The sequence below is a fragment of the Erithacus rubecula genome, assembly GCF_903797595.1.
Source record: "Erithacus rubecula genome assembly, chromosome: 16".
In the NCBI taxonomy this organism is placed as follows: Eukaryota; Metazoa; Chordata; class Aves; order Passeriformes; family Muscicapidae; genus Erithacus; species Erithacus rubecula.
Window position 1 is genome coordinate 2,259,170 of NC_136668.1, and position 24,813 is coordinate 2,283,982.

A 24,813-nucleotide genomic window follows, 5' to 3' on the forward strand; every position below is an offset into this window, starting at 1 on the left:
TTTATTCTGTCAGAGCTGTGCTGTGCATTCTGTCTGTGCAGTTTTGGTGCAGCCAAGCCAGCCACTCAGGCATGTGTGAGCCTAATTATGATTCCAGCCACCCCATGAAGCCCTTCACATCCAGGATTTATTATTGCTGGGCTTGGAGCCCTCAGTTCTACTTTCCAGAGTATCTATTTGCTTCATGCAGATCCAGCTTTGTGTGATATCAAAACATTGCCCAGCTGTTCACTCTTTTCTCCTCCAGAGACTTGTAAAGGAAGAAAGCAAAGGACTTCAGGATACACTCACCTACCAAAGCCAAACTTTTGATTCAAGTGATATTTCTGCATATTTACAGGAGCCATAGAACACAGGACTCTTGGCACTGCCTTAAAAAAGTGTTGAGGAACAGTCAGAAATTTCTAAGCAATCAAATCACAGCAAAACTGAGGAACCTGCTCATTTTTTAGGTCTCAAATGAGGAAATGGCTCAGCTCCTTCCTTAATATTTGTCTTACACAAAATCCACAAAACTGCTGCTAGGGGAGAACTGGATTTGGAAGGAAAATTGTACCTGGTTTATTTTACCCAGTTGTTGACACAAGCAGGATGAATGTGTGAAGTAGAAGCAAAAATTATTCTAAAAGGTATCAAAACTACCTGCAATTAATTTCATTGCTGATCTTCATATATGAAATTTGGGAAATGTATTTTGGGTTCTATGTTCTTTCCCTGTGGTGAGATTGGAAAACTTTTAATGATGTGCAATGACCCACAGACTGAGCAGAAAGAAACTGCACAAGACTAAGTCTTAGAAGCCTAATGTAAAATGAGAAGTTTTTTTAATGACAGGATGTAATTAATATACAACATAGCTCAGGTTTATTGTTATAAAAGCCCAATAGTTTTCATCACTGATCTTGTATGCATAGAACCAGACTTTCAAAGACAATATGCTCACAGAAAGTATATATGGATTCTGAAAGACATAAATTACTTGAGTGGTAAAAGGCCCCAAAACTGTAATTTTCTTGTTAGCAAACTCTGCAGTGTATTTTGTAGTGCTCATTTCCTTGTTAGCAGGAGGATAAAAGATTTTTTTTTTCTTAATTTGTGGTGCTATTGGCCACCACTGGTTCTCAATTTCCATTGTTGTGTGGTGTTAAAACAGTAACCCCTAATCTGTGGTGGAATGTGCAGGTTCTGCCCCCACCCACCCCTGGTCCTCCAAACAAAATTCCTGCTGAGGGTTTCTCCTCCTCCTGGACACCCAAAATCAAGGATGTCAATGGTATCATTTGTATATTGGTTATCAAACAGTCAAATCTCACTGTGGATATCTGAGCATTCCAGTTGTCCCAGAGGGTCCAAATAAGGAAAAATCTTTATAAAATCTGGTAAGGTGCCTGATTCAGTCTTCTGAAAACACAGTGAGTGTGTGGGATGTAGGAACTCCTAGTGCAAGCCAGCCTCCTTTCAAACAATTCCAGCAGGAGCTCCTCCTCTCCTCTGAGAGTTTTTTCTCTGTTCTATCAGCTCTCCATACAGGAATGATCATCATCATTGATAATCATGCTGGAATGATTATCTTCAGATTATGTTTTGTCTCCCAAGGCATGCAAGCACACAGTCTAAGCACCTGCAGCAAAGGCAGCATTGGTAAATGTAATTTTGTGTTTAAACCAGCAAACTGGAGACATTCTGCAGCTCTTGGTTCATTCTAATAAATGCAAGCCTTGGAAAACCATCTGTGTATGGCCACTGATGAAAAATGAATGAATCAGACTGGCTTGCATAGGAGAAAATGCAAGCATTTGAAAGAAAAACCAATATTCAATTAAAATATAAAAATAATCAAGTGTAGAAGATTCCTGTAAGAATCAAATCTTTGTACGAATTTTTGCCAGAGGCTTTGAGAGAGCTATTTTATGATGAACAACAGTATTTTGCTATGTGTTTAAGCTACCACTGTAACTACACTTGATGAACGTTTTGGGAGCTGTTGGATTAGTCATCAAATAAAAAAAACAACCCATACTTGCATAGCACATTTGCATAAAAGAACAGTTCCCTCCCCAAAGCTTTTTTCCTCGTGTGTAGCCTTTAAAAGTGAATCAAGGATTCTCTTTCTTGAGTAGCACCTTTTTATTGCCAGTAAAACAAGACTGGTAACAAAAGAAAACTCTAAATAGACCACATGAGGCCATTGGTGGTTCATGCTTTGAGATATGAAGTCTTTTATTAGAGCTTTGCTGTGATGTTTTAAGACTTGCTGCAGGTTCTTAAAAATGAATAGGAATTGTTCTATTCTGAACTGTCAGCAGTTTGGAAACTTAAAACATCCAGGAGATGTCTCAAGAAATCCAGTTGTTCCCTTTGATCCTAGATTAAAGGGCCTTTAGAAATTTCAGAGCTATGTAGTTTCTTACACAGTTCCAATTAACACGACACTTGAGCTTTATTCTGTGAATGTACAATAATGTAGAAAACTCCTTGGAATTCCCTCATCAGCTATATTCTGTTTAAAAATACATGTATTGGTTTTATATCAACATCCTCAGCCACATTCAGTACTCCATTTATACCCTCAGGTTTAGTAATTCACAGAACTTCAGCTTCACAGATTCTTACCAATAAATCCCAAAATGCATGCATGGCTTGGTTTAAGAAAGATATTTTACTTGTGTTTCATACACAAAAGAAAACTGATAATCAACAGTGGCTTAAAAAATTAACACTACTCCACTTTTTCACAAGTGTACAAAAAAGAAATAATGAATTTACATTCAACGGTAAAGCTTAAAGTCCACTCTAATAATAGTTGCATTGACATTCACATACACAAGCACAGAATAAATATTTCAGGATTCTTATAAGAGCATACAGCATACATACAGTACTTGAATTTTACATAAGGAGTGTTAGTAGGATCAGAAATTCATAATCTCATAGAAAAGTAAAACTAAAATCAGAAAAGGTCGTGTGGGAGGTAACACCAAGGTACTGCACAGAGCTAGCAGGTTAGTAAATCCATTTGTGTGAGGAGTTTGCTTCTGCTTCTTCATATTTAGGACAGTTTGTTTGCAAAGGTGTATTCAAAGTGCAGAATAATGCAAAATAAAAGAGAAGATATTCTTGTATTTATCAATACATGCAAGAGGCAGCCCCCAAGTCACCCGACAGAATAAAGCTGTTATTGGCAAGTGGCCGATATAATACAGATGTTTCAGGCAATTTTTCTAAAGCACTTTAATAGCAGCAATTGTAATTTATAATGGCTCTAGATTGACTTCTGTTTGGGTTAAAGGGCATCATATTTCTTTAACATTTACAGCTATATTTCTTTATAAATAAATATCTCAAATAACAAATAGCATAGTTAATGTTACTTTTTTTCTCTCTTTTGCATAAGTGTCGTGGAAAAACTCTGACCTTTTCAGAGACATAATGTGCAAAATAATGTGGAAATAGGGACACACAGCATCACAGTTACATTCCTGGGATGTCAGCCCAGCCCTCTTACTCTCTGAGGGCTAGCCTTACCAGGGTAATGCAGGGCTTTAAGGGACAATTTTTCCAATGGCTTGCTTGGTAAAAAGATATAATTGATGGTGTCTTAAAGAGCTGTAAATGTGAGGTTTCATTTGAAGCAGTGTGTACAATACGTCATGTATAGGAGTCAGTATTTCCACACAGTGACTTCTCAGGATTTGACAAGTCTGCTCAATCTCCTTTCAGATATTTTCTCCCCAGCCTGAACATCTTTGAACATTTGTGTTCATCAGGTGTTTCATCTGTTGCATATTTACCAGCTCTTCTTGCATTTTATAATCTGATCTCATATCACCTAGCTGACATCTGCACACAAAAATTTCCAATCAGATAGAGGGTGCACAACATTAACATTAAACTTTTAAACCTGTCCTGTAAGTGTCATCAAGACAGGAGCACAGGAACCACAGTGCAGAGTCCAACCTCTCACTGGCTGTACTGTGAAGATTCTCCTTTTCGGCGTAGGAGAAAGGAAACTTGTGTCTGCTTTTTAGATTCTGAAAACAAGCCAGAGTGGAGAAAAAGAGTTAACACCAGACTTAATAAAGCTTTTAAGACAAAACCTGTTAAGCAATTTAGACAGACACTGAATTTCCTGCTGATTTTCTCAAGTCTGTACATACAGGAAATTTGTTAACAGTAGGAAGAAGTTGGGATTTGCTACATAGGAGAAATCTGCCATTATTACAAAAACTGGCTAAGAGGGTTTTCTCAGTATAACTCCCTCACTGGTCACTGTTCTCAGTGGTGCTGTTGCCCTTTTCCTTTTTCTCCTGAGTCTTGTTTCCCTTCTTCTTTTTCTTCTTTTTCTTGGTCTCTTCTTTCTTGCCAAAGGTTATGAAGTCACTTTTGTCAATTTGGCTGTTTGGTGGCTCCTGCCGGATGGAGATGATTGCAGGAGATCCTGGGATAATGAATTTGTCTGGCAACTCACCAGGACCACCTTGTTTGGAATTGCCGGGTCCAAATTTAAAGGTCCAGCTGTTGCTGTTCACACCAGCTCCCACTGGGGGGGACACCTCTCCTGCCTCAGGTTCTGAAAAAGTCAAAACAGCAAGAAAAGCTTAAAGCATCTTTAAACACAGGCACTCAGGGAGCAGCAGCTTTCTGTTTGGAAGCTCTGGCTTCAGCCTACAGTGACTCTCACTTGCCTGGCTGCTCATCTGGGGGTTACCCACTGGTTCTTGTCCAGCCTGCTCAGGGTTTGCATGCACTGACACACTCCACGTGCTGTTGGGTGCAACAGGCTCTGGATCCCATCTGGTTCTTTTGGATTTGAAGTGTTTGGAGTAAGAGATCCCTGTGATGCAGCCCACTGTAGTGTTTTATAGCATGGAACGCAAGCACGTGCATTGCATGGCAAAAGGGTGTTTGAGGGTGCTGGGGCTTTTGGGCCAGGGCAGGGGTGACAGCCTTGGCATTATGCACATCCAGGTGGGTATTTTAGCAAACCATTCTGGGATGGGTGAGTCCAGGAATCCTCATGCAGGGAAAGAAGGGAGAGTGTCAAGAGGGTGGAATGGAGCCAGGCTCTGCTTGGTTGGTGCCGAGCAACAGGACAAGAGGTAACAGGAATGGATGCCCAGAAAGTTCCAACTGAACAGGAGGAAGAACATATTTCCTGTGCAGTGACCAAGCACTGAAGAGATTGCCCAGAGAGGTTGTGAGGTTCCCCTCACTGGAGATGTTCCAGAACCATCTGGATGCAATCCTGTGCTGTGTGCTCTGACAGAACAGGGAGGCTGGACCAGATGAGCTGCCATGGTCCCTTCCAAGCTGACCCATTGTGAGATTCTGAGCTGGTGCATCCCAGAGAGGAACCTGAGGGCACCCAGCTAGGGGGTTTATATGTAGGTATGGATGCAATGTGGCTGAGCAGCAGACACAGCCCCAGAGCAAAACCAGGGCAGAAATACTGCAGGACTGCTTCCATCAGGGTGCACAATCTGGTCTCAGAAATATTCATGGTCTTCACAGAATCACAGAATATCCTGATATTCTCTCTAGATCACAGTATTTTATACAGGCAAATGTAAAGTGAAGTCCTAGCCCCAGTTTTAGGCTTATGGGATGAAGCAAGTTTTAATTTTATTTCCATTATTTTGATTAGATTGAGTTAATCAGATTGAAATGTATGTTGCACTGACAAGGACAATTTTCTAGCATAATAAAATGCAACAGAATTAGGTTTTCCTATGAGAGAAAGCCTTAAGATTTCGCTGTTTCCTTTTATACTTTGAACATTTGTTGTAATTTACATAACTCTCAGTTTTGAATAGAACAGTGTATCTATTTTAATGTATCATGCTAAGTGTTTAAACAACTGTGATCAGGGGAAAGCTGAATGTTTCTGCACTGATGCTAAATCCCTCAAATCAGAGGAAAACTTTCTTATCTTCACCCTAAAAGTGCAGTAACAAAACATGGGACACTCACCCTTGTAATGCTCCTAGGCACACACAAATCCTCCCAATACCACACAAACAATTCTGATATCACTGATCTGATTAAACCTTAGCATTGTCTATCAGAGCTGTCCAGCTGAAGAGAGAGGCAAAGATATTTGGGATAGAGAAGGAGGTGGAAACTGTGATGGAAAACCATTTCAGAGGGATTCCATGTCCCTTGGAAGAGGAGGACACTGGATGGGGGAGAAGAAACTGAGAAGTCTGAGGTCTCCTGCTGGTTAAAGAGGACAGGAAAGCAAAGCAAACAATCCAGAGGGGGATCCCCAGTGTCTTGTAAGGAAACTTCTGGTACTGGCTGCTCTGTACCCCTGCAGCCATCATGAAGATTGCTGTATTAACTGCAGCAGCTCCTGTAATTCCTATTCTTTAATGATTCTTCATCTTCTGCTGTTTGTACCATTTTCTGCTTTATGGAATAAATGGTCTGTGGTGCATGCAGACATAAGCCTCTCCTTTTAGGTTCAATATATTGAAACAATATATTTTGCTGCTTGACAACCCTGGCAGCAAAACTATCAAGGCTGGGAAGCACGATTCCTTTTTTGAGCTTTCATGCAGTGATGCAGCAGGTCCATGTTACAAAGCCCAAGAAATGTGTCCACAAAACTCATCAGAACCATCTCTGAACCCATCAATGTGAGAGGTTTGGTACTTCAAATTTTTGGCACCTCTGAACCTCCATGGCACATGGACATGACATGACTGCTTTTAAAATGTGATATTTAATCAAGAACTAGAAGACACTGTACACTTCTTTTCCCCCTAAGATTTTCAATGATGAAGAAGCTTTGATTTTATGTTCTTTCCAGGAGCTGCTGATGTTGTTTTAGTGACCTTAACCTCTTGAGTCTCAAATAGCTTTTCTGAAGTTATTATTAATGTAAAAGTTCCTCTATTTTATCAGTTGTAGCTTTTCTGTGCATTTTCTATGGTCTTTAGTATCAGCTTGAGATTTTTTACATGTCTTCTGTAAGTAACAACAATGTCCTAGAAAGTCCTTTTATAATAAATGCATTAATATGAACCAGCTTTCATTTCTATGTAATAAATTATTTTGTTCAGGTACCTTTTATATCACATTTGTTTTTCTGAGATGATAAATTACAAAGGTGGAAAATGTGTGTCTTGGCCTTTTTCCAAATTATTAATCAATTGTCTTTCTGCTGCAATACAAAAATGTGAACTTTCATATTGCACATTATAAATTAAGCCCTATTTAACAAATAAATCCTCTCTTTCTCCCAATAAGCCCATACAATATGCATTCCAAACACTGGCCCAGACCCAAAATGTATTCCAAACATTGGTTCTTTTTCTGTTCCTGGCAGGAAAAAGACAGCTGAAGGTGACCTCAAATCATGTTTGACCCACCCTTGCTCTGGCTGGGGACAGCCCTGTAGCAGAGAATAAAAGAATAATTACTTTGAAGAGTACAGGGTGAAAACACCCTGTGGGCTGCAGGGCCACACAGCCCAGCTGGGAGTGCAGTGCATGGCTGTGCCTTTTTGATGTCAGCACAGAAACACAACATGACAGAATGGCCTGAGATGGAAGGGACCCCAAATACCATCCAGCTCCAGCCCCCTGCTATGGGCAGGGACCCCTCCCACTAGAGCAGGTGCCTCCAAGTCCCATCCAACCTGCCAGGGATGGGGCAGCCACAGCTTCTCTGGGAAACCTGTGCCAGGGCCTCATCACTTAATTTATATTCTTCCTAATATCTAACCTAACCCTACTCTCTGTGGATTTGAAACCATTCCCCTTGTCCTGTCACCCCAGGCCCTTCTAAATAGTCTCCCTCCATCTTTCTTGTGCACTCCCTTCAGGAACTGCAAGAGGCAGTTAAGTCACCCTGAAGCTTCTCCTCTCCAGGCTGAGCAATCCCAAATCTCTCAGCCTTTCCTGGAGGAGTGCTCCAGTCCTCTGATCATCTTCTTGGGCTGAACACAGGACATGGGACAATGGCAGTGACTTCATGTTATTCATGTTACCACACAAATACAGTAATGTGTAAGAATCCAGGGTATCCCTGAGGTAAAGAATTTCCTGCATGAAATCTCTTGCCAGACTAATGGGGTGCAAATGCACATCTGCACTACTGAAATCTACTTCAGAGCAGGAAAAGGACCTTTTAATCTGGTCTGACTTGGCAAATCAACTCACCAGATGAAATCAGTAACATCTGTCCAGAAAACAACAAAGCCATCACACCTAGCCTGGAATCAGGATTCTGTCAGGCTGGGGGGGTTTGCTTGCACTTATGTCTGGTTTTATCCCAGCCCCTGAATATGTTTGTTGTCCATAAAACCCAAGCATTTTAATACTCCTTAATACTCACTAAGCCAAAGGAAACTAATTATCCTTACTGCTGTGTGGAGAGCTTGCATACAAAAAGAGACAGAGAGAATCTAATGAGTTAATAGCCATCATTTCCTGCAAGTGGGGCTTCTCCAGTCCTCAGGAAATTTCTCTTCTGCATGATTTACCTGAAAACATGTGTGTTTATCTGTATTGGCAGCCTGGAAGGTCACAGTTCAGCTGTACTAACAAAGTTGTATGTTTAGGCATTTCAGATCAAGGATAAATGTCATTTACTACCTAGTTTCCAAGGCTTCCTTAAACATAATTTCTGTTTCTTATCAGCAAGGATTCAACAACAAAAGCTTTCCACTTATGTGTCATTTTACATTTAAAGGGATTAGTTGTACTTCTCTTGCATATTTTCTTCATCTTTAATTGAATGCTTCAAATTTGTTTATTAAACTTAGAGGAAAATCTAAATAAAACATATCCCTTGGTTATATTTATAACACTTAATTTAAAACATTACACTTCTTTTCTTCCTGCAGCTAGAGGGGAGGGGTTGCCAGAGTTCACACATAAAAGCCCAGAGTCTGGTCATTTCCTGGGGTAATTTATGGGATTACTTTGGACCTTTTCTTTTATTCTCAAGGATTACTTCAGACTTCATGTTCAATGACCAAATAATTAAATTTTTAAATGCTTGCATGCAGCAGAACTCGAAATCTAGGCTGCACCTGCAGGTCCTGATGCTTCTTTGCCTGTGTGTCTGCAAGCTAAAACAGGAGATGAACTTTTCACCCCATCCCTTTCCTACTCTCACTGAAATACAAATGTCTCAGTAGACTTTAAATGGAACCCAGAGAGCAGAGACTCTGCAGTTGAGTAGGTCACATATTTAGCTGGCATGAAAGGACTTCTAAGCTGTCTTTCAAAATATTTCTTTTCCCATCCCATGACTGCTGTCTGCACAGGCAGACTTACACAGAAAAAACCTCCATATCCTCAAATCACCTAGCTGAAAGCTGCAGGGAATAGGGTATGGTGCAGAGCTAATGTTTTTTTCTCTTCCAGAAGCATTTAATGGTCATGTATTGTAGCCCTCTACCTCTCACAGGACTCGAAAAACATGAAAAACCCGGTCAACAGGCACTGGTTCAACAAGCCCTAATTGCTCTGAAGCACCTGATTTCCTACACAATGTCAGATACAGAGGGTCAGGTCTGCCTGGAGAAGCTGTGGCTGCCCTGTACCTTGGAACTGCCCAAGGCCAGGTTGGATGAGGCTTGGAGCAGCCTGGGATGGTGGAAGCTGTCCCTGCCCATGGCAGGGGATTGAAACTGGATGAGCTTTAAGGTCTCTTTCAACCCAAACATACACCTACAAGGAACCAGGTTCCTAAAATACAATCTGAAATAACTGTAGGTACATACATTTCTTTTTCTTAAAGAGTTAAACACCCCTTTGTTAAATCCAGCCACCAGGAATTCAGGCATCCAATCTACCATATCCCATTTAATTCATGCTATGGTCTAGAAACAGACAGGCACCCTCAGAAAGACAGTTCAAGCCTGGTTTAAACGCTGGTTTAAGAGGTATTGAATTGGAGACCTTATCACTCTGTTTGGAGACTTTTTTTGCTGTCCATAACTCCCTGACAGGAGGTTGTAGCCAGGCTGGGATCAGCCTCTTCTCTCTGGCAGGACAAGAGGACATAGCCTCAAGCTGCACCAGGAGAGATTCAGGTTGGACATCAGGAAGAATTTCTTCACAGAAAGGCATGTCAAGGATTGGGAGGAGCTGTTCAGAGAGGTGGTGGAGTCACCATTCCTGGTGGTGTTCAGGAAATGACTGGACATGGCACTCAGTGCTCTGGGCTGGTTGATCAGTCCAAGATTGGACTTGATGATCTTGGAGGTGCTTTCCAACCAAAATGATTCTGTTAAAAAAAAAAATCCAAATTGTCTTTGTTCCTCTTGTCTCTGCTGGAGGCAGCCAACTTTTGGGTAGTTAATGAGAAAGGAGCTGAATCTACCCTCAGGATCCAGATAAGCAGCACCATGGCTCAGCTGGGTGTTGTACTGGTGACCATGCCAGAGTATTTTGGAAAAAAGGAAGTTTAAAACTGATCTCTTTAACTGTGGCAGCCACAAAAAAATCCTGTGCAACTGTTTGCAACTTCCTCAGCCCTAATCCTGTCAGGGATTTTCATTTAGGTAGCCATTGGCCTCTTCTGTCCAAAAATGCCTGAGAGAGCACAGCCATGTTCTTAAGGTTGCCCCATTTCCACCCCTTAAAAAGCCACATTTTAGTTGTGACAGCAATGACACCAGCACCAGAACCTCTGGTGCACAACTCTCAAGTGCAGGTCTGTCACTGAGATTTAAGGTGCTGTCTTTTCAGATGTGGAATTTGCAAGTGCACTCCATTGAAGGGTTGGCTTCCATCAGCTTGTAAAACCATCTAAGCTGAAAGGTAATGCTGAGTGATGGATACAAACAGCCTGAAATTGAGATGTCTCCTGAATTTGGGGCAAAATGTCTGCTGGCAAAACAGATCACTCAGCCCAGGAATCAATATCCCATCAGGTCTGGGCTATCCCATCAGGCCTGCAGTTTCTATCTCAGTGACATTTTTCTCGCTTTTGGGGAGGCCACATGGCTTTTCCCTGACCCTCTGTGGCCCCACAGCTCCAATCTGCTGTTTGCTGAGAACAGGTGGTGCTCACTTTCCACAACGAGGGCTGCCCACAGATTCTGAGTGTCAGGAGCATCTTCTCTACCTCCTATGGCTCTGCTGCTTTCTTGAAGTGCCTTTGTCAGAAGAGGGCTAACTCATGTTAGAACAGATGTGTCCCTGCTCAAGGGGGACAAGAGGAAAGCATTTCTGTGCAGCTCTGTCTCCCTGCAGAGACATCTTGGACTGTGTGACATGCTCAGCCAAGACAGCAGCTTGTTTTCACTCTGTTCCACCCCTCCCCACTCCCCACTTTGTTCCTGTCTTTAAAAATTTGGTAGCTCGTGGAATAAGAAAAAAATTTAGATAAAAGCTTTCAATCAAAACTTCTATTAATATTAAATTTAAAGGAAATAGTTTTCAACGTTCTTTTTCTAGACAGCAGAGCATGAGGGCTAAAGCCACTGCAAGATTTGGAATATCCCATCACTAATCACAGCCCCTTCTGTCCGCAGGTCAAAGTAGCAAAACACATTAATTAAATGAATTTGTTTAAACCTGAGATCAGGCAATAAGCAGGAAGCAAATTGCAGGGAAAGCTAGTCATTAACCTGATTTCTCTCCTCCCTGCCTCCTCCACTGACGCTGTACTGACTGCAGCTTCTGCCTCTGGCAGGCTTAATGAATATTCACCATGATAAAGAGTCAGAAACAGCACATCCCCTGCAAGCAGCGTGCACTGAAAAACCCTCTCCGTGTCATTTGGAGGATCTCTGCGGACATTCTGCCTCCACTGATCATCCCTAAGCCTTTTTGGGATTAAAAAGCTCGTTTAATCTTTCTCTTTTTTACTGAAAACCGAAACAAATCAAAAATTCAAACCCACAAAAAAAAAAAAAAAAAGAAAGCGAAAAAAATATCCATCATCAGCATGATAAAATGACAGAAATAGAACTGAAAGACAGAAAAACTATTCAATCAGAACAAATCTGAAGCAGTTTAACTCTCACTTTGCCAAAGAACCCCAGCATCTCTAATGACTTGGTCAAATTAAACAAAAACCCAAATAATTCTCACTCTCAGATCCCATCTCTTTGACCTGTTCTGCACTAATGAATGAGGAGGAGTGAACAAAATGGAAACTTGTCCCCACCAGGAGCTTGTAGCTTTAATCCAGTGCTTGGGTTTAGAGTCAGAACCATTAAACAGGGTAATTATAGCACACATGTTGTGGCAGATTTGTAACCCCCCACTGCTCCAACATCCAGGCACAAAGCAGGGGGGTCACTTCCAGCTCACTCTCAGGTTACTGTCCACGCTGACACAGACAATTAATTTAACTAGAGATTATTTGCCTCATTATAAAAAACCAATCTTAGGTGGCTGTGTATTAAAGGAATTGCCTCAGCCATCAAATAGCTCTGCCAGTATATTCTGAGAGATGTGGAAGCATCATTTGATTTGCTTGCTGCCACAGCCTGCTGTGGGCAGAGCACAGCCCAGGGTGAATGGATTCTCACAGCTGCTGAAGGAGCAAACAGAGCACAGGGTCTGCAGCTCCTCTCACTCCTCTTTGGCTAAAAGATGCTTTTCTTCCCATAAAAATATGGGCTTTTTCAGGTAATATCCTTTTAATGCCCAGCCTTGCTCCCACAGGTTGAATTTTAATTCTTTCCCCCCAAAACTGAGGGTTAATCTGCTGCATCCCTGAGACTGCATGTGCACACATGCAGGATGCTCCTCATCATCATTTCAGCTCTAATCAAATGCTGGACCTCAGGGGATGCACACTGAATGTTTGTGTGGCATAAAGAGGTGATTAGAGAGACATGAAAAAAAATATTTTTTGGAGATATTTCCCTATGTCTGCAGGCTCACAGTGTCTGTTATGAGTTCATAGCTGAAAACAGACATTCCCTACAAAAAAAACCAAAAATCCAAACCAAACTGAACAACCAAAAAAACCCCCCAAATTATTTTAATCTTAAAAATGTGTTTTTAATGCAGTGCGGGCAGTTAGAGCACCAGCCATTCTGCTCTTGTTTTAATGCAAAGAGTAAAGAGCAGTGAATAGTGCAGGAAAATTGAAACTGGAGCTGTGGGACTGCCCTGCCCTTCAGTAGCTGGGAAGGGAGTGGGCAGTGGCTGAGAACAATGTTCCCCTGAAGAGCTGGGGTGGGTTGGTCTCGGTACCACAAAGGAAAAGCTTTTCTTTGCTTTCATGTCAAAGCAGGTGCTATGAAGCCCAAATGCCCCAATTAAATGTCCTTAAATGCACTGAATTGATTGACTAGAGCAGCAAGCAGCTACACAGAGCTCTGCTGAAGGCTCATTTTAGGTGTGCTTGGTAACACATCCCAAAAAGGTAGACTTGGAGTCAGATCTTTAAAAAATTTTGAGCTTTGTAGCTCACATCTTTTGTATGTGACCAGGAGGGGAGATGGCACTCTAACCATTTTCAGGAGGCTGTTGCTGTGGGTGGGGTTTGTCTCTGTTATATAAGGACATGAAATATTGCAAAGAGAGCAAAAGTCACTGCAGAAGACAAAGCCCTGAATGTCAGAAGGACAGAACAGCTGTGAGCTGCTTAGTCTATATTATGGAAAGGCAATTCTGGTTACTGTCCGCTGTCAAATTTAAATACAAAAATAATTTTATTCTAACACAAAAGCCCTTTTATGTGAGAGACAACAGGCTCCCTGAGCATCATAAATCCTGCTGTGAAGGTGAAAAGGAGGAAGCATTTCCTGGCTGCTGCTGGAGCCTGTAACAGTGCCCTGCAGCCAGCCACCCCCTCCTCCCCTTGCTCTCTGCTGGATGAGCTTGAACTGAAGCCAAAGCACAGAATGTGTTCTTTCCAGGCATCTCCTGCCACTGGAGGCCACTCTGCTTCCAGGGGTGATGCAGGATCCCCATGGATCTCTGTCTGCAGCCACCCATCTCAAAGCCTGGCTGTGACTGACCCTCAAAAGGGGAAAATTTTCTTAAAGGGAAGGGAGGATTAAATGTTCTAATACTGGATTTCTATTTATGAGGGCCTGGAGCAGCAGGACAAGGGAACAGCTTCAGAGAATAGGTTTAGATTAGATATTAGAAGCAAATCCTTTCCAGTGAAGGTGGGGAGGCCCTGGCAGGTGCCCAGAGCTGCCCCTGGATCCTGGCAGTGCCCAAGGCCAGGCTGGATGGAGCTCTGAACATCCTGGGACAGTGGAAAATGTCTCTGTCCATGGCACAGGGGTGGAAACAAGATCTTTAAGGTTGTTTCCAACCCAGGCCATTCCATAATTTTGTCATTCTATGTTTTCCTGTTTTCTATGTTTAATTTGTGTCCATCTTGGAGAGTGAACAATGCTAAGAGAATTGAATTCAGTCCCTCCCTCCTGCTTCCCTCAACAAAACTTTATCCATTATCAGTCTCTACAGCTCTGAAAACCTTCCACAAGTACCCTGACCTGAGCACAGTCCACATGACTATTGCACAAATAGCAAAGAGTCCAGCACAAAACCCAGTGGGGTAGCAAGAGAGAATCCCCTCTGTTTAACTGAGCACAATTAATAGAAAGTCAGTAACTATGGAAACTTGAAGCATCAATTTTAGCCTTTCAAGGCAGAATCTAATTTTAACCAACTAATTGGGTGCTTGAAGAGGTAGTGAAAGAAAAAGGGCGACACATTTTTGTCAGTGCTCTTAGAGGCATCTATTTTAAACATGAATGAATGTGTGAGCCTCACCATTTAGAGAGGAGAGGAGAGTAATGGAGCAGGGACACAGGAGAAATGGTCTTAAAGATAATTTTTTCTTTCTTTCTTTGTTATCTGTATTTAGCTTACAGACTTTAACCATTCCTCCTGGGCTTTCACCCCAGTAGCCCAAACCATTGCAATCTCCAGGCCAGATAATTACAGGGTAAAGATTTCTGCTTGGATATTCTTAAAAAAAAAAAATCCCAAACTCACAAAGCTTCAGACAGTGGGAAATGCAGTTCCTTGTCTCTCAGAGGCTGGAGATAGCTCTGAACCTCAGAGCTGACACCTGTTCCTGGCTCCCTCTGGCTCTGATCTCAAACAAAGGGATAATTTTACCAGTATTTTATAGATGAAACCTGAAACTGGCCTTTTCTCTATTTATGAAGGAGAAGAAAGGGTATAATTAATTTTTAATTTAGTTTGATTTTGTTATCCCTAACTAATTTAATAATATTAAAAATCAACAATACCATACTGGTACATAAAATTAATTTAGACATGTAAAATCCTTTGGCTGACCTACTTTGACTAGTTTATCACTAAACCTCTGCAAAGTTCTCCTCCTCTGAAAGCCAATTAACTAAACACTAACCAATGTCTATTTTGATTCTTTCCAATGTGGGTCTTAGCCAGCAACCTGCCCTAAAAGACATCTGTCACTGTAATACCTTCCACAAAATGGGGCTGTAAAACTGAAGACATCAAAGGCCTCAAACAGACTCTGGCAGTGCCAGCACTTTTTCCCTTCCATGATATATATATATATGTCACATTAGCAGCTTCCTATCATCTCCTGTTAGGATCACATCCCATTATTATTCCTTTTTACTGATATGGGATGAATGGAGCTAATAATAGTCCACATCAGTTAAAAAGGAATCTTAATTAAATGTGATGAGTAAGTGCTAATACAATATGATAAGCCCCCTGGATAAGCATGCTACATAATTTTTCTCTTTTTCAGAATTCTTTAAACATTCTTCAAGAAGAAAATTGAGGTGACCTTGCAAAGACTCCCCACATCCCTTCTCCTACTGCAGAAATAGTTTTGCTCTTTTGAGTGCTTGCAAGGCCCACATTTGGAGGATTTTTTCTCAGGTTGTAGGTAAATTCATGTGTTATGATCATTGAGAGTCATCCAGGCCTTTAATTCTCTCTAAAGATTTTTATAGGTATAATTCTGCATGCAGATCTATCAAATATCAAACCCCAGCTCTGGATGGTTGTTTAAATACCATTTAAATGTGTATATGAACCTCCTAACTTGCTCAGTGCTTTATTCTACTTGGCCACACAAACTGCAATCACAAACTGCAGGTGAGGTGCTGTAAAAGCCACATAATACTGAAACAAAATAAACTTAACAAAAAGATAACTCGAGGGGGGATAACACACAGCTAGGGAATATTAAGGTATGTTTACCTAAGTAAAGCTAAAATCCAATTTGGCAGCTGCTCAAAATGGATGGCAGCACTTTGCAAAAGGCACTTTAACAGTGGCAGCTGTCCTTGTGACTTTTCTCAGACTACACTTTTTAAATACTCATCAGATGGTGCATATTAATTCTGGGAGGCTCCTTGAAGTCTAACACACAAAAAGTGGGTAGAGCTATCTCACTTGATAATATAACCATTTCAGAATAGACCACTCATAATCTCAGTGTAAGAGTTAGTAAATTATATGCTTTGTATTTCAATATTTTGATTTTACTTTTATAGCCCCAGGCATGCTTTACGCCAAGAATTGTTCCCTCAATGGAACAATTAGAAAAATGGCTCAGACTTGTCCTTCCACATAAAATGCTTTACATTATACTCAGGAACTGCTCATTTGTTAATGACCACTCTTTCAAGAAAGGCTCAAATAATTGTAGTAAAACACCAAAAACTTATTTATTGAATATTTCTGCCATTTCACTTTTCTGTAGGAAATATTAAAAATGGAAGAACTGGCTCGAAACGAACAGGAAGATCAAATCTGGAAAATTAGTTATTACACATAGATTGTAATGGATGTAAAATGGGTATCTGAGAGCAAAGAAGGGGAAATTAACTTTGTGTCCACATTATTGCTTAATGGAGGCTGACTTCAGAAAAATCCTACCCTAGTTCTATTGGAGAAAATTTCTTTTACATGTGATCCCTTTAAATAAATAGGCAGGGGAAAAAATCAAGGACAGACTGTATGTGGATTGATAGCATAGTTATTTTCCTTCCAGGAAATGTGTCATATGCTCAGGTAACTAGGACAAGCTGTCAAAGAAGAGAAACATTTAAAAGATCTTAGTGCTCATAAAGGCTAAAAGGTGATGTTATTGAATCCTCCACTTCAAAAGGAATTTTAATTTGCCATCTGGTGGAATCCACATGTAGAATATTATAAAATTATTTTAACACTGAATTAAACTTTACACTTTCATTTTCCTGTTGTAATTGTGTGTATTATATGTGTCCACATTAATATAAAACTGGGTCATTTGTTTTGAGCTTCTGCAGTTCTTGAGGTCTGACTGACTTCTAAATTTTGCACTAATATTTCAGAGTCTAGTTTCCCAGCATCTTTTTCAGTCCCAGCACTACCAGGTCACATCATGGAGGAAAGAGCTTCTTATATTTTCAACTCAGCTGAGTGGGTGCTGTCATGTTGGAGCCCTGAAGCCTGGGATTTTTGAGTTTTCTGTGCTTTCTGGCACTGACCCCCTGGAGAACACTGCTTTTGACTTGAGACCTTGGAAAAGGCTTCCAAATTTGAGTGATGGAGGTAAAATCACGGGTGTGTAGTTAGAAGTGCATAATTTCATATGTTGAAGGGTTTGGAATTTGGGGTTTTTAGAATATAATAATATGTATGGGACAAGATGGAAGTTTTTGGATGTCACTCCATCTTCCTTTTCTTGTTCCTTCCTCTTCCTTCTTCTTCATGAATTTCAGGTAGTAATTTTTGATTAAATAGTTAGTGTTACACTGTGGGTCACAGGTGTTTGGTTATTAGGTCAAAAGTATAAATAATGTAAGTGTTAGCTCTTCATGAGACTGTTTGGTTTTAAAAAGCCTTGTTGCTAAATTCTAACTAAATTCAGCTCCACTTTGCTTGCTTTTAGCTGGTAGCTAAAAGTGTTGCAGAACTCTTTGTATTTAGATAAGATTTAATAAACAGCCAAGTCCAAATGAGAAATTCAGCTCCTTGATGTTTTTAATCTTAACTCTGACTGAAGGCAGAAAAAAATAAAGACAAGCCACTAATTAAGTACAACTAAACCTATTATACTGTCACAGAATTTCTAGGATTAAAAGGGACCTCTGGAAGAAGATCCACTTCAACTTCTTCCTCATGTTGAGCTGGAACTTGTTGTGTTTTACTTTATGGCCATTGCTCCTTGTCCTGTCACTGAGCAGCACTGAAAAGGGTCTGGCACCATCCTCTGACACCCCCTGCAGATATTTAAATGCACTGATGAGATCCCTTCTCAGTCTTATGCAGTCTCTCCTCATAAAAGGGATACTCCAGACCCTTCATCATCTTTGTGGCTTCCACTGGACCCTCTCCAGTCCTTGTCTTTCCTGGACTGTGGAGTCATGTCTCAGCTTTGGTGTATGAGTTGGCATCTCTTCACTGCAAAGTGTGAGACCAGCATGTGTCAGGAGGGGAGCACAAAGTCAAAAATGCTTCATCCTCACACTGTGCAACCTGACAGTTCCATGAAAGGGGATTTTTTTCAACTATTTCACTATGTTCCCTTACAGGAAAGGGAAGGGAAAAAGAAAAAAAGCAACTTCTGCATCCAAATTCCAGTTGGCTGGCCAGCAGCAAGAGCTGCCATTCATTAATCCTGATGTGCCCTGCCCCATTAAGCACTAGGTGTAAATGGCTGCAACCCTTCAACTGTTTCATATGCCCTCTATGATCCACAACTGCAGCACCAAACATCACTTAAATGTATTCCCTGGATGCCAGACTTGAAGAAGAAATAGCTTGGGGTAGCCAGTGGAAGCACAGACCATGACAACAAGGAGGAAAAAGCTCTATTTTTATCTCTTCTGCTGACACATGGAGCAGCACACACTTCATTCAAGCATACACACAGCTGCTCAGTGGCTGGAATTTCTGCATGGAGCAGCTTTGAGGCTGGAGGAAGTGCAGCCAAAGCAGATATTCTCTGTGCTGAGGAGAGACAGCAAAAGGATGCTTTGAAATGCTCTGGTTGATCTAATTCATTCTACTCACCAGGGAGGCTCACAATTTGATATTCAAAAACATGTGTGCATATTTCCTGAAACTAGCACGAATATTTAATACCTCTTCTTGCAAAAACAAGATAATCATGCTTGCAGATCTTCCACAAGCAGCTATGGACCATTTTTGCCTCAGCAATCATCCAATTTGCATTTCTAGTGAAACAACTCAGTGAACAGGCAAACAGATTTTTATCTCTGTGCTTGAGCAGATCTGCCAATTGCTTAAAGCTTAAAGTGTCAGTCTGCAGGCAGGGACAATACCTGGAGAGAGGACAAATATTTAGGCTCAAGAGAGAGACTCTTCACCAGGAACTGTAGTGATAGGACAAGGGGGAATGGATTCAAACTGAAACAGGGGAAATTTAAGTTACAAGAGAAATTCTTCCCTGTCAGGGTGGGGAGGCTCTGGCTCAGGTGCCCAGAGAAGCTGTGGCTGTCCCTGGATCCCTGGAAATGTCCATGGCCAGGCTGGATGGGGCTTAGAGCACCCTGGGACAGTGGAAGATGTCTCTGCCCATGGCAGGGGATGAAACAAGATGATCTTTAAAGTCCCTTCTAACCAAAACCATTCTGTGATTCTATGCTTCTACTGATATGAGCCTTTTAGTATTGGAGAGAATCAATTAACAGAAAATAATTATGATGGCATTATTGTCTTCTTTTTTGCAGGGGCCAGAGCTCTCCCTTGGCACATACAAACACAACTTAAAAACAGAAGTGAGAGGGAAAGCCAACAATATGACAACAAAACAAGAGTTTGCAACTACTGAAAATACTGTGTTAATTGCTCAGCTGCTCTCTTCAGGGCCTCAGACTTTCACCAAAATAAACCAATGGTGCTAAGTGGAGTGGCTTCTGAGGAAGCTCAGATAAACTCATTAATCCATGGACATTGTAGGAATCTTCTGTATCTGCTTCCTCCCAAAGACTCCTGTTTGTACAAATATGTCTGTAACTGCACCCAAACCTGCAGAGCTTTCTTAGGGCAAAACCCACTCTTCCCCCTCTATAAATAACTTTGGAATCTGTTCATACTCCTCCCAAATATCCTTCCCACTCCTGCCTGCAGCTTTGATTTCATGCTTGTCCTCAGAAGCCAGAGTGAATCACCCATTTCCTGCCACCTAATCCTCACTCTGTCACAAAGCTCTGCAGGTTTTCTGCTGCTCCTCCAGATAATTCTGCTTTGGGCTCAGTAAGAAAAGCCATATTAAGATGGAAAAATGCTGAGCAGGTGGCACTAACCATAGTGTAACACACAGAGAAAGCAATCAAGCTTGTTCCCTCGTGGTTGTTGTATTTTAAACACAATTAAATAATGAAAGAGCATAAATTACAGCCTGGATTTTCTTATGTAATTTTTTCTCCCCATGTGGGGTAGAAAATTCCATGTGAGATTTTAGTGTCTCCAGCTTTTGCAATGTGGAATCATGTCATACCCATTGAACCTTGAAGGTGACTTTATTTCAAATGTATCAGCAGTTTTGTGAGAATCTCAGGTTTCACATGGGAATAAAGAAGCTCCAAACCTTTAAAAAGCAAATTTTGGCTGTTAGCACACTAGAAGGCAAACAAAAGGAAGTCACTTGGATCTTAAATTTTGAATATCTGGGACTGGCAGCACAGGACTGACTCAATGCAATTTCATGGTCTGTTTACCCATCCTGTTCTCTACACCATCATGCATTTAATAACAGGTGCTTTCCCTTAGCCAGGCATCTGTGACAAACAGAACATGCTGCAGAGAAAGCAACTGCCTTCATCAATCTCATTCCAGTCAATGAAGAGTTCATGTTTGAGAATCACAGAACTGGATAATCAATAATCAGGGTCTGCAAGACAGAAAAATACCTTCTGATGGCTTCCTTCAATCCAGATTCTGGATTCCTTTTCAGTATTTCAGGATTATGCAGCTTCCCTAAAGGCTGTGTGGACCAACACTGTTACCCTGCATAACTCTATCTGGCACTTGACCTGAATATGCTTCTCCTGATTAGGCAGTGACATTCTCATCTGGAAACTCTATTTGTACATTCAGATTGTTGTCTCAGCATAAAGGTGTACTAGAATTATTCTGAAAATCCAGATGTGTGGCAATGTCTGTATTTCACAACCTGTAGTTATTAGCATGATTTGGGATCTTTCACTTCCAGATTCCAGAATCTGCTGCACCTTATTTCTCCCAGCACATGTGTGGAGAAGTGATGAGTCTCTGTCAAGTGGTGCCAACCTCAGCAGAGAAAGAAAGATTTATTAACACCTAAATAAGAATTAACCACTGGCTGCTAGCCTGGATTCTTTCAGATGAAGCAGATGTGCAAAGGAGGTAGAATTTCTGCCCAGCACCCCTTCTGTACAGCAGACAGGAGACCTCACTGCCAGGTGCAAGCATTTATTCCCTTTCACAAATCCTGAATTGACATCAACCCCCAAATATTCCACTTATCTCAATTCATGTTGTATGTTTGTCATATTTGCCATGAGAATTCCAAAGTCTCTGACCCCATCTTCTGTATGGAAAAAAGCCCCTGCAACAGCTGCCACCTTGCAGACCAAACAAAGGCCATTCAAACCAAAATCATCTCCTGCTTCTTCAGCTCCCCTGAAAGTACAACTTTCTGCAGAGCAGAAAGCCAAAAACTCAGCATATGGCAGAGCAGAAAGCAAGCTCTGCTCCACAAGAACAATTATTTGCCAATTCCAAGAGGAAAACACTGTCTGAGCTGACCTTAGTCATTAATCTAACACAGGATGTGAGTAGTTGTGCTCTTAAAAGTCACAACATGTTCACAAAAATTAATGCCACAGAATTAACACAGCTCCACTTTTCCCCAATATTTACTCTGAAGCTCAGTTCTCTCATTTTGTGCATGCTACATGATGGCTGCTGGAGTTTTTGAAGGCTCAAAAGCTGCTCCACCATTACATAATCACAGAATTAAACAAAATCAAATCTATAATCTCTGTGGCTTTAGAAAAAGCTGGGCAAGGGGGGAAGGAAGAAAAAAATAATCACAAGTCTAAAGATGTAGAAAAATAAATAAGAAGTTTAATTTTAAAAAAATTAGATTATTTTTAACTACTGAGCTCTGTACCTGGGGATGGTAATAATTACTTTTGAAGGATCTTCTCAAGTATAATGCTCTGCACAGCTCAAAGGAAAGGTTATTGCCATGAAATCAAAATGGTAGAGCAAATATTTAATTACTGTTTTCTCCAATTCCCAAGCTGTGCCTCAACAGTAGAACCCAATGCAATCTTGCCCACTTTAGCCAGAATCCATCAGCATATTACCTAAATCCCAAACAGTAGTATCAAAGACTGGTGAAATGTTTGGAAAAAAAATTCTTTGACTTTCTAGGTACTCCCTTGCTTGAGCAGCCTCAGTTTCCATGGAAAGAACTGGATAAACTGGATAAAATCATGGGAGATTTTTCCTCATTTCCAGGACCCCAGTTGGCTACATACCCCTATACCCACTTCTAGGGCATGATATGAGGATTTTCCTCTGGGCTTGCTATCTTTCCAAATAAATGATAATTCAGTGACATTGGGTGCTATTTAGATGTCTAGTTCCTCTACTGTCTGTATAGATCAATAAATTTTTTTCAAGCCCTAATGTTGTTAAGCACTTACTCCAGAAATGCCTCCTGAAAGCTGAGGCAGACAGACAGACAGTTCTGTGTGTCAGAACAGAGTCCTGGCACCAGTATTTCCAGCAGGAAATACTGCTTTGGCCAGGTCACTTTGTCCTCAGATGGTGGAAATAGCTGACATTTTTATCATTGGATTGCCAATGATGATTCTCAGCTTACCCAGACATTTTAAAATAATTATTTAGTTGTGGATTTGCTTTCTGATTTTAATAGAGATCACACTTCCTTCAAACACTCTGTTCTTTCTGCACTGGTATTACTGCATCTGATGGCCATTACATTTCAGTGGTTTCATGAACAGTGGACTCTGTTTTGACTTCAGCTTGCTCTTAGAAAAATTCTTAGAGGTTGTGGGAAGGGAAGGAAGAACACAAATGAGTTCTCCCTTCTGTCTTGTGGATATGCTCAGGCAACACTGCAGCCACATGCAAGAGTGACTGTACCCACTGGGATCAATTCCAAATACCAGAGTCTCATGGTTAGTGGGTTTCTTCCCCACAGCCTGCAATTGCCCACCAGCCATTAAACATTAATACAGCATTGGGTCACATTCTCCAACCTAGCATTGCTTCATTTGATACATCAGCATTGCTGCTTGCATTGCAGCTGGCAGCACAATCCATCTGAGATGGAGCTGGTCATTGATCAGGCTGCCCAGATGGCAGCTGAATGCCTGGCAGCAATTTGTGGGGAGGATATCTGCTGAGGCTGGCTGGGTCTGCAAAATCATGGGTGCCATCTGCATCCTGCATTTCCACATTACCAGGTGGGTTCTGGTTTGTTTAAGACTGGATGGCTGCTGTATCCAGATCTGGAGTAAATATTTTTCCATACCCAGTATCACTGCTCGTCTTTCCCAGCAAAGGGCAAAGGTTATAGTCATGGGTCTGGGTATTTTCCCTTCCAACTGCAGAACAGCATTTAGCATCTGCAAAACAGATGATAAAACTACTCCAATACCAGTGAAAAAGGAACTTGGTGAACATAGCTCAGCTGATCTCTTTAATCACCTGTTCAAGGAAAGGACAAATTAAATGTAACACATCACTTCTCTTCATCAGAATTTGGAGCTCACAAATTTTTCTGACCAACTGGGATGCTATCTATCATTGACACCAATGGAGACTAAAAGTCAACCAAAAACCCATTTTTTTCCCTGAGTTTAGTTTCTTATTTGTCTAACTTGTTATAGCATATCTGTAACTCATCTGCATTTCCTCTGTAATTTCTAAATTTGATGTATCAAGTGCCACAGTTCTATATTCTTCAAGTAGATTTCTATTCAACATTCTAGTTCATAAATACACTTCAGACCAAACAAATTTTAGAAGAAATAATATTTTCAGGGGGTTACTATACTTCTCAAACCCCTTATCAGATGCTTTATTATTCTTGGACAGAGTATCTCTTTCATTATTTGTGTTTTACTTATTCATATAATGAAAGTCCTTATCTTCCTTTGCTTTTCATTATCTGTTCTGATCAACTCTAAACAAGATCAGTTTTTCTTTCCTCTTTCTGCCTTGTTTTCACAAGTGTGTTTCTCTACAAGCACTGTCCTTTGTTCTGAACATGCAGTTCCAGGCATTTGGTCTGTGGTATCCCTAACCCCTTTTTGTGCCAGTCTGAGTTCCCAGCAGCAGCTAATTGAGTTAAAACCCAGCCTACACAAGCCTCTCCACAATTAGGGCTCCCTGAACTAGTGAATTCTACAGCCAGAGGAAATCTGATAAAGAACTGGAATATATGGCAAGAACTAAAAGAAAAAGCAAAATAAAAAATTCCAATGTTTCATACAATAGCCTGGACTGGGACTTTAAATTTAATCTCATTCCAAACCTGTGCCATGGGCAGGGACATCTCCACTACAGCAGGTTGTTCCAAGCCCCATCCAACCTGGCCTGGAACACTTCCAGGAAGAGACCAAGGCAGGTAAAAGGTGATAAGGAACTACATAAAGCCATTCATTTAGTACACACAATCTCCCTGAAATGCATGCAAGCTCTTCCTAAAATTGAAACAGAGCTCTTCCTAAAAATTCAAATTACTTGCAGGTAGGACTATACACATCAGGACTGAAATCAGCTTCCTAATGTTTTCTTCAAACTGGTTTGTGCAGCTTCTCTCCATCCTCCACCAAGGAAGGAAAAAAATGAAGAGGAACAGCAGCAAAAATCTGTCATGCTCATGATATCT

The 24,813-nt window shown here is 41.0% G+C and overlaps 1 protein-coding gene across 8 annotated transcripts in view; it reads right to left on the reverse strand.

Annotated features, from left to right (window-relative positions):
- Nucleotides 1–2,195: 2,195 nt before the first annotated feature.
- LOC306808777 (protocadherin alpha-C2-like) overlaps nt 2,196–24,813 on the reverse strand; it is a 105,109-nt gene continuing 82,491 nt past the window's right edge. For 7 of the 8 annotated variants that reach the window (XM_079319750.1, XM_079319749.1, XM_079319747.1 and 4 more), the window contains one exon: nt 2,196–4,570. In XM_079319750.1, coding sequence (XP_079175876.1) covers nt 4,260–4,570 — 311 coding nt within the window. In that variant the 3' untranslated portion in view covers nt 2,196–4,259. The remainder of the gene's footprint in view (nt 4,571–24,813) is intronic. The other variant, XM_079319754.1, reaches the window with a different exon arrangement.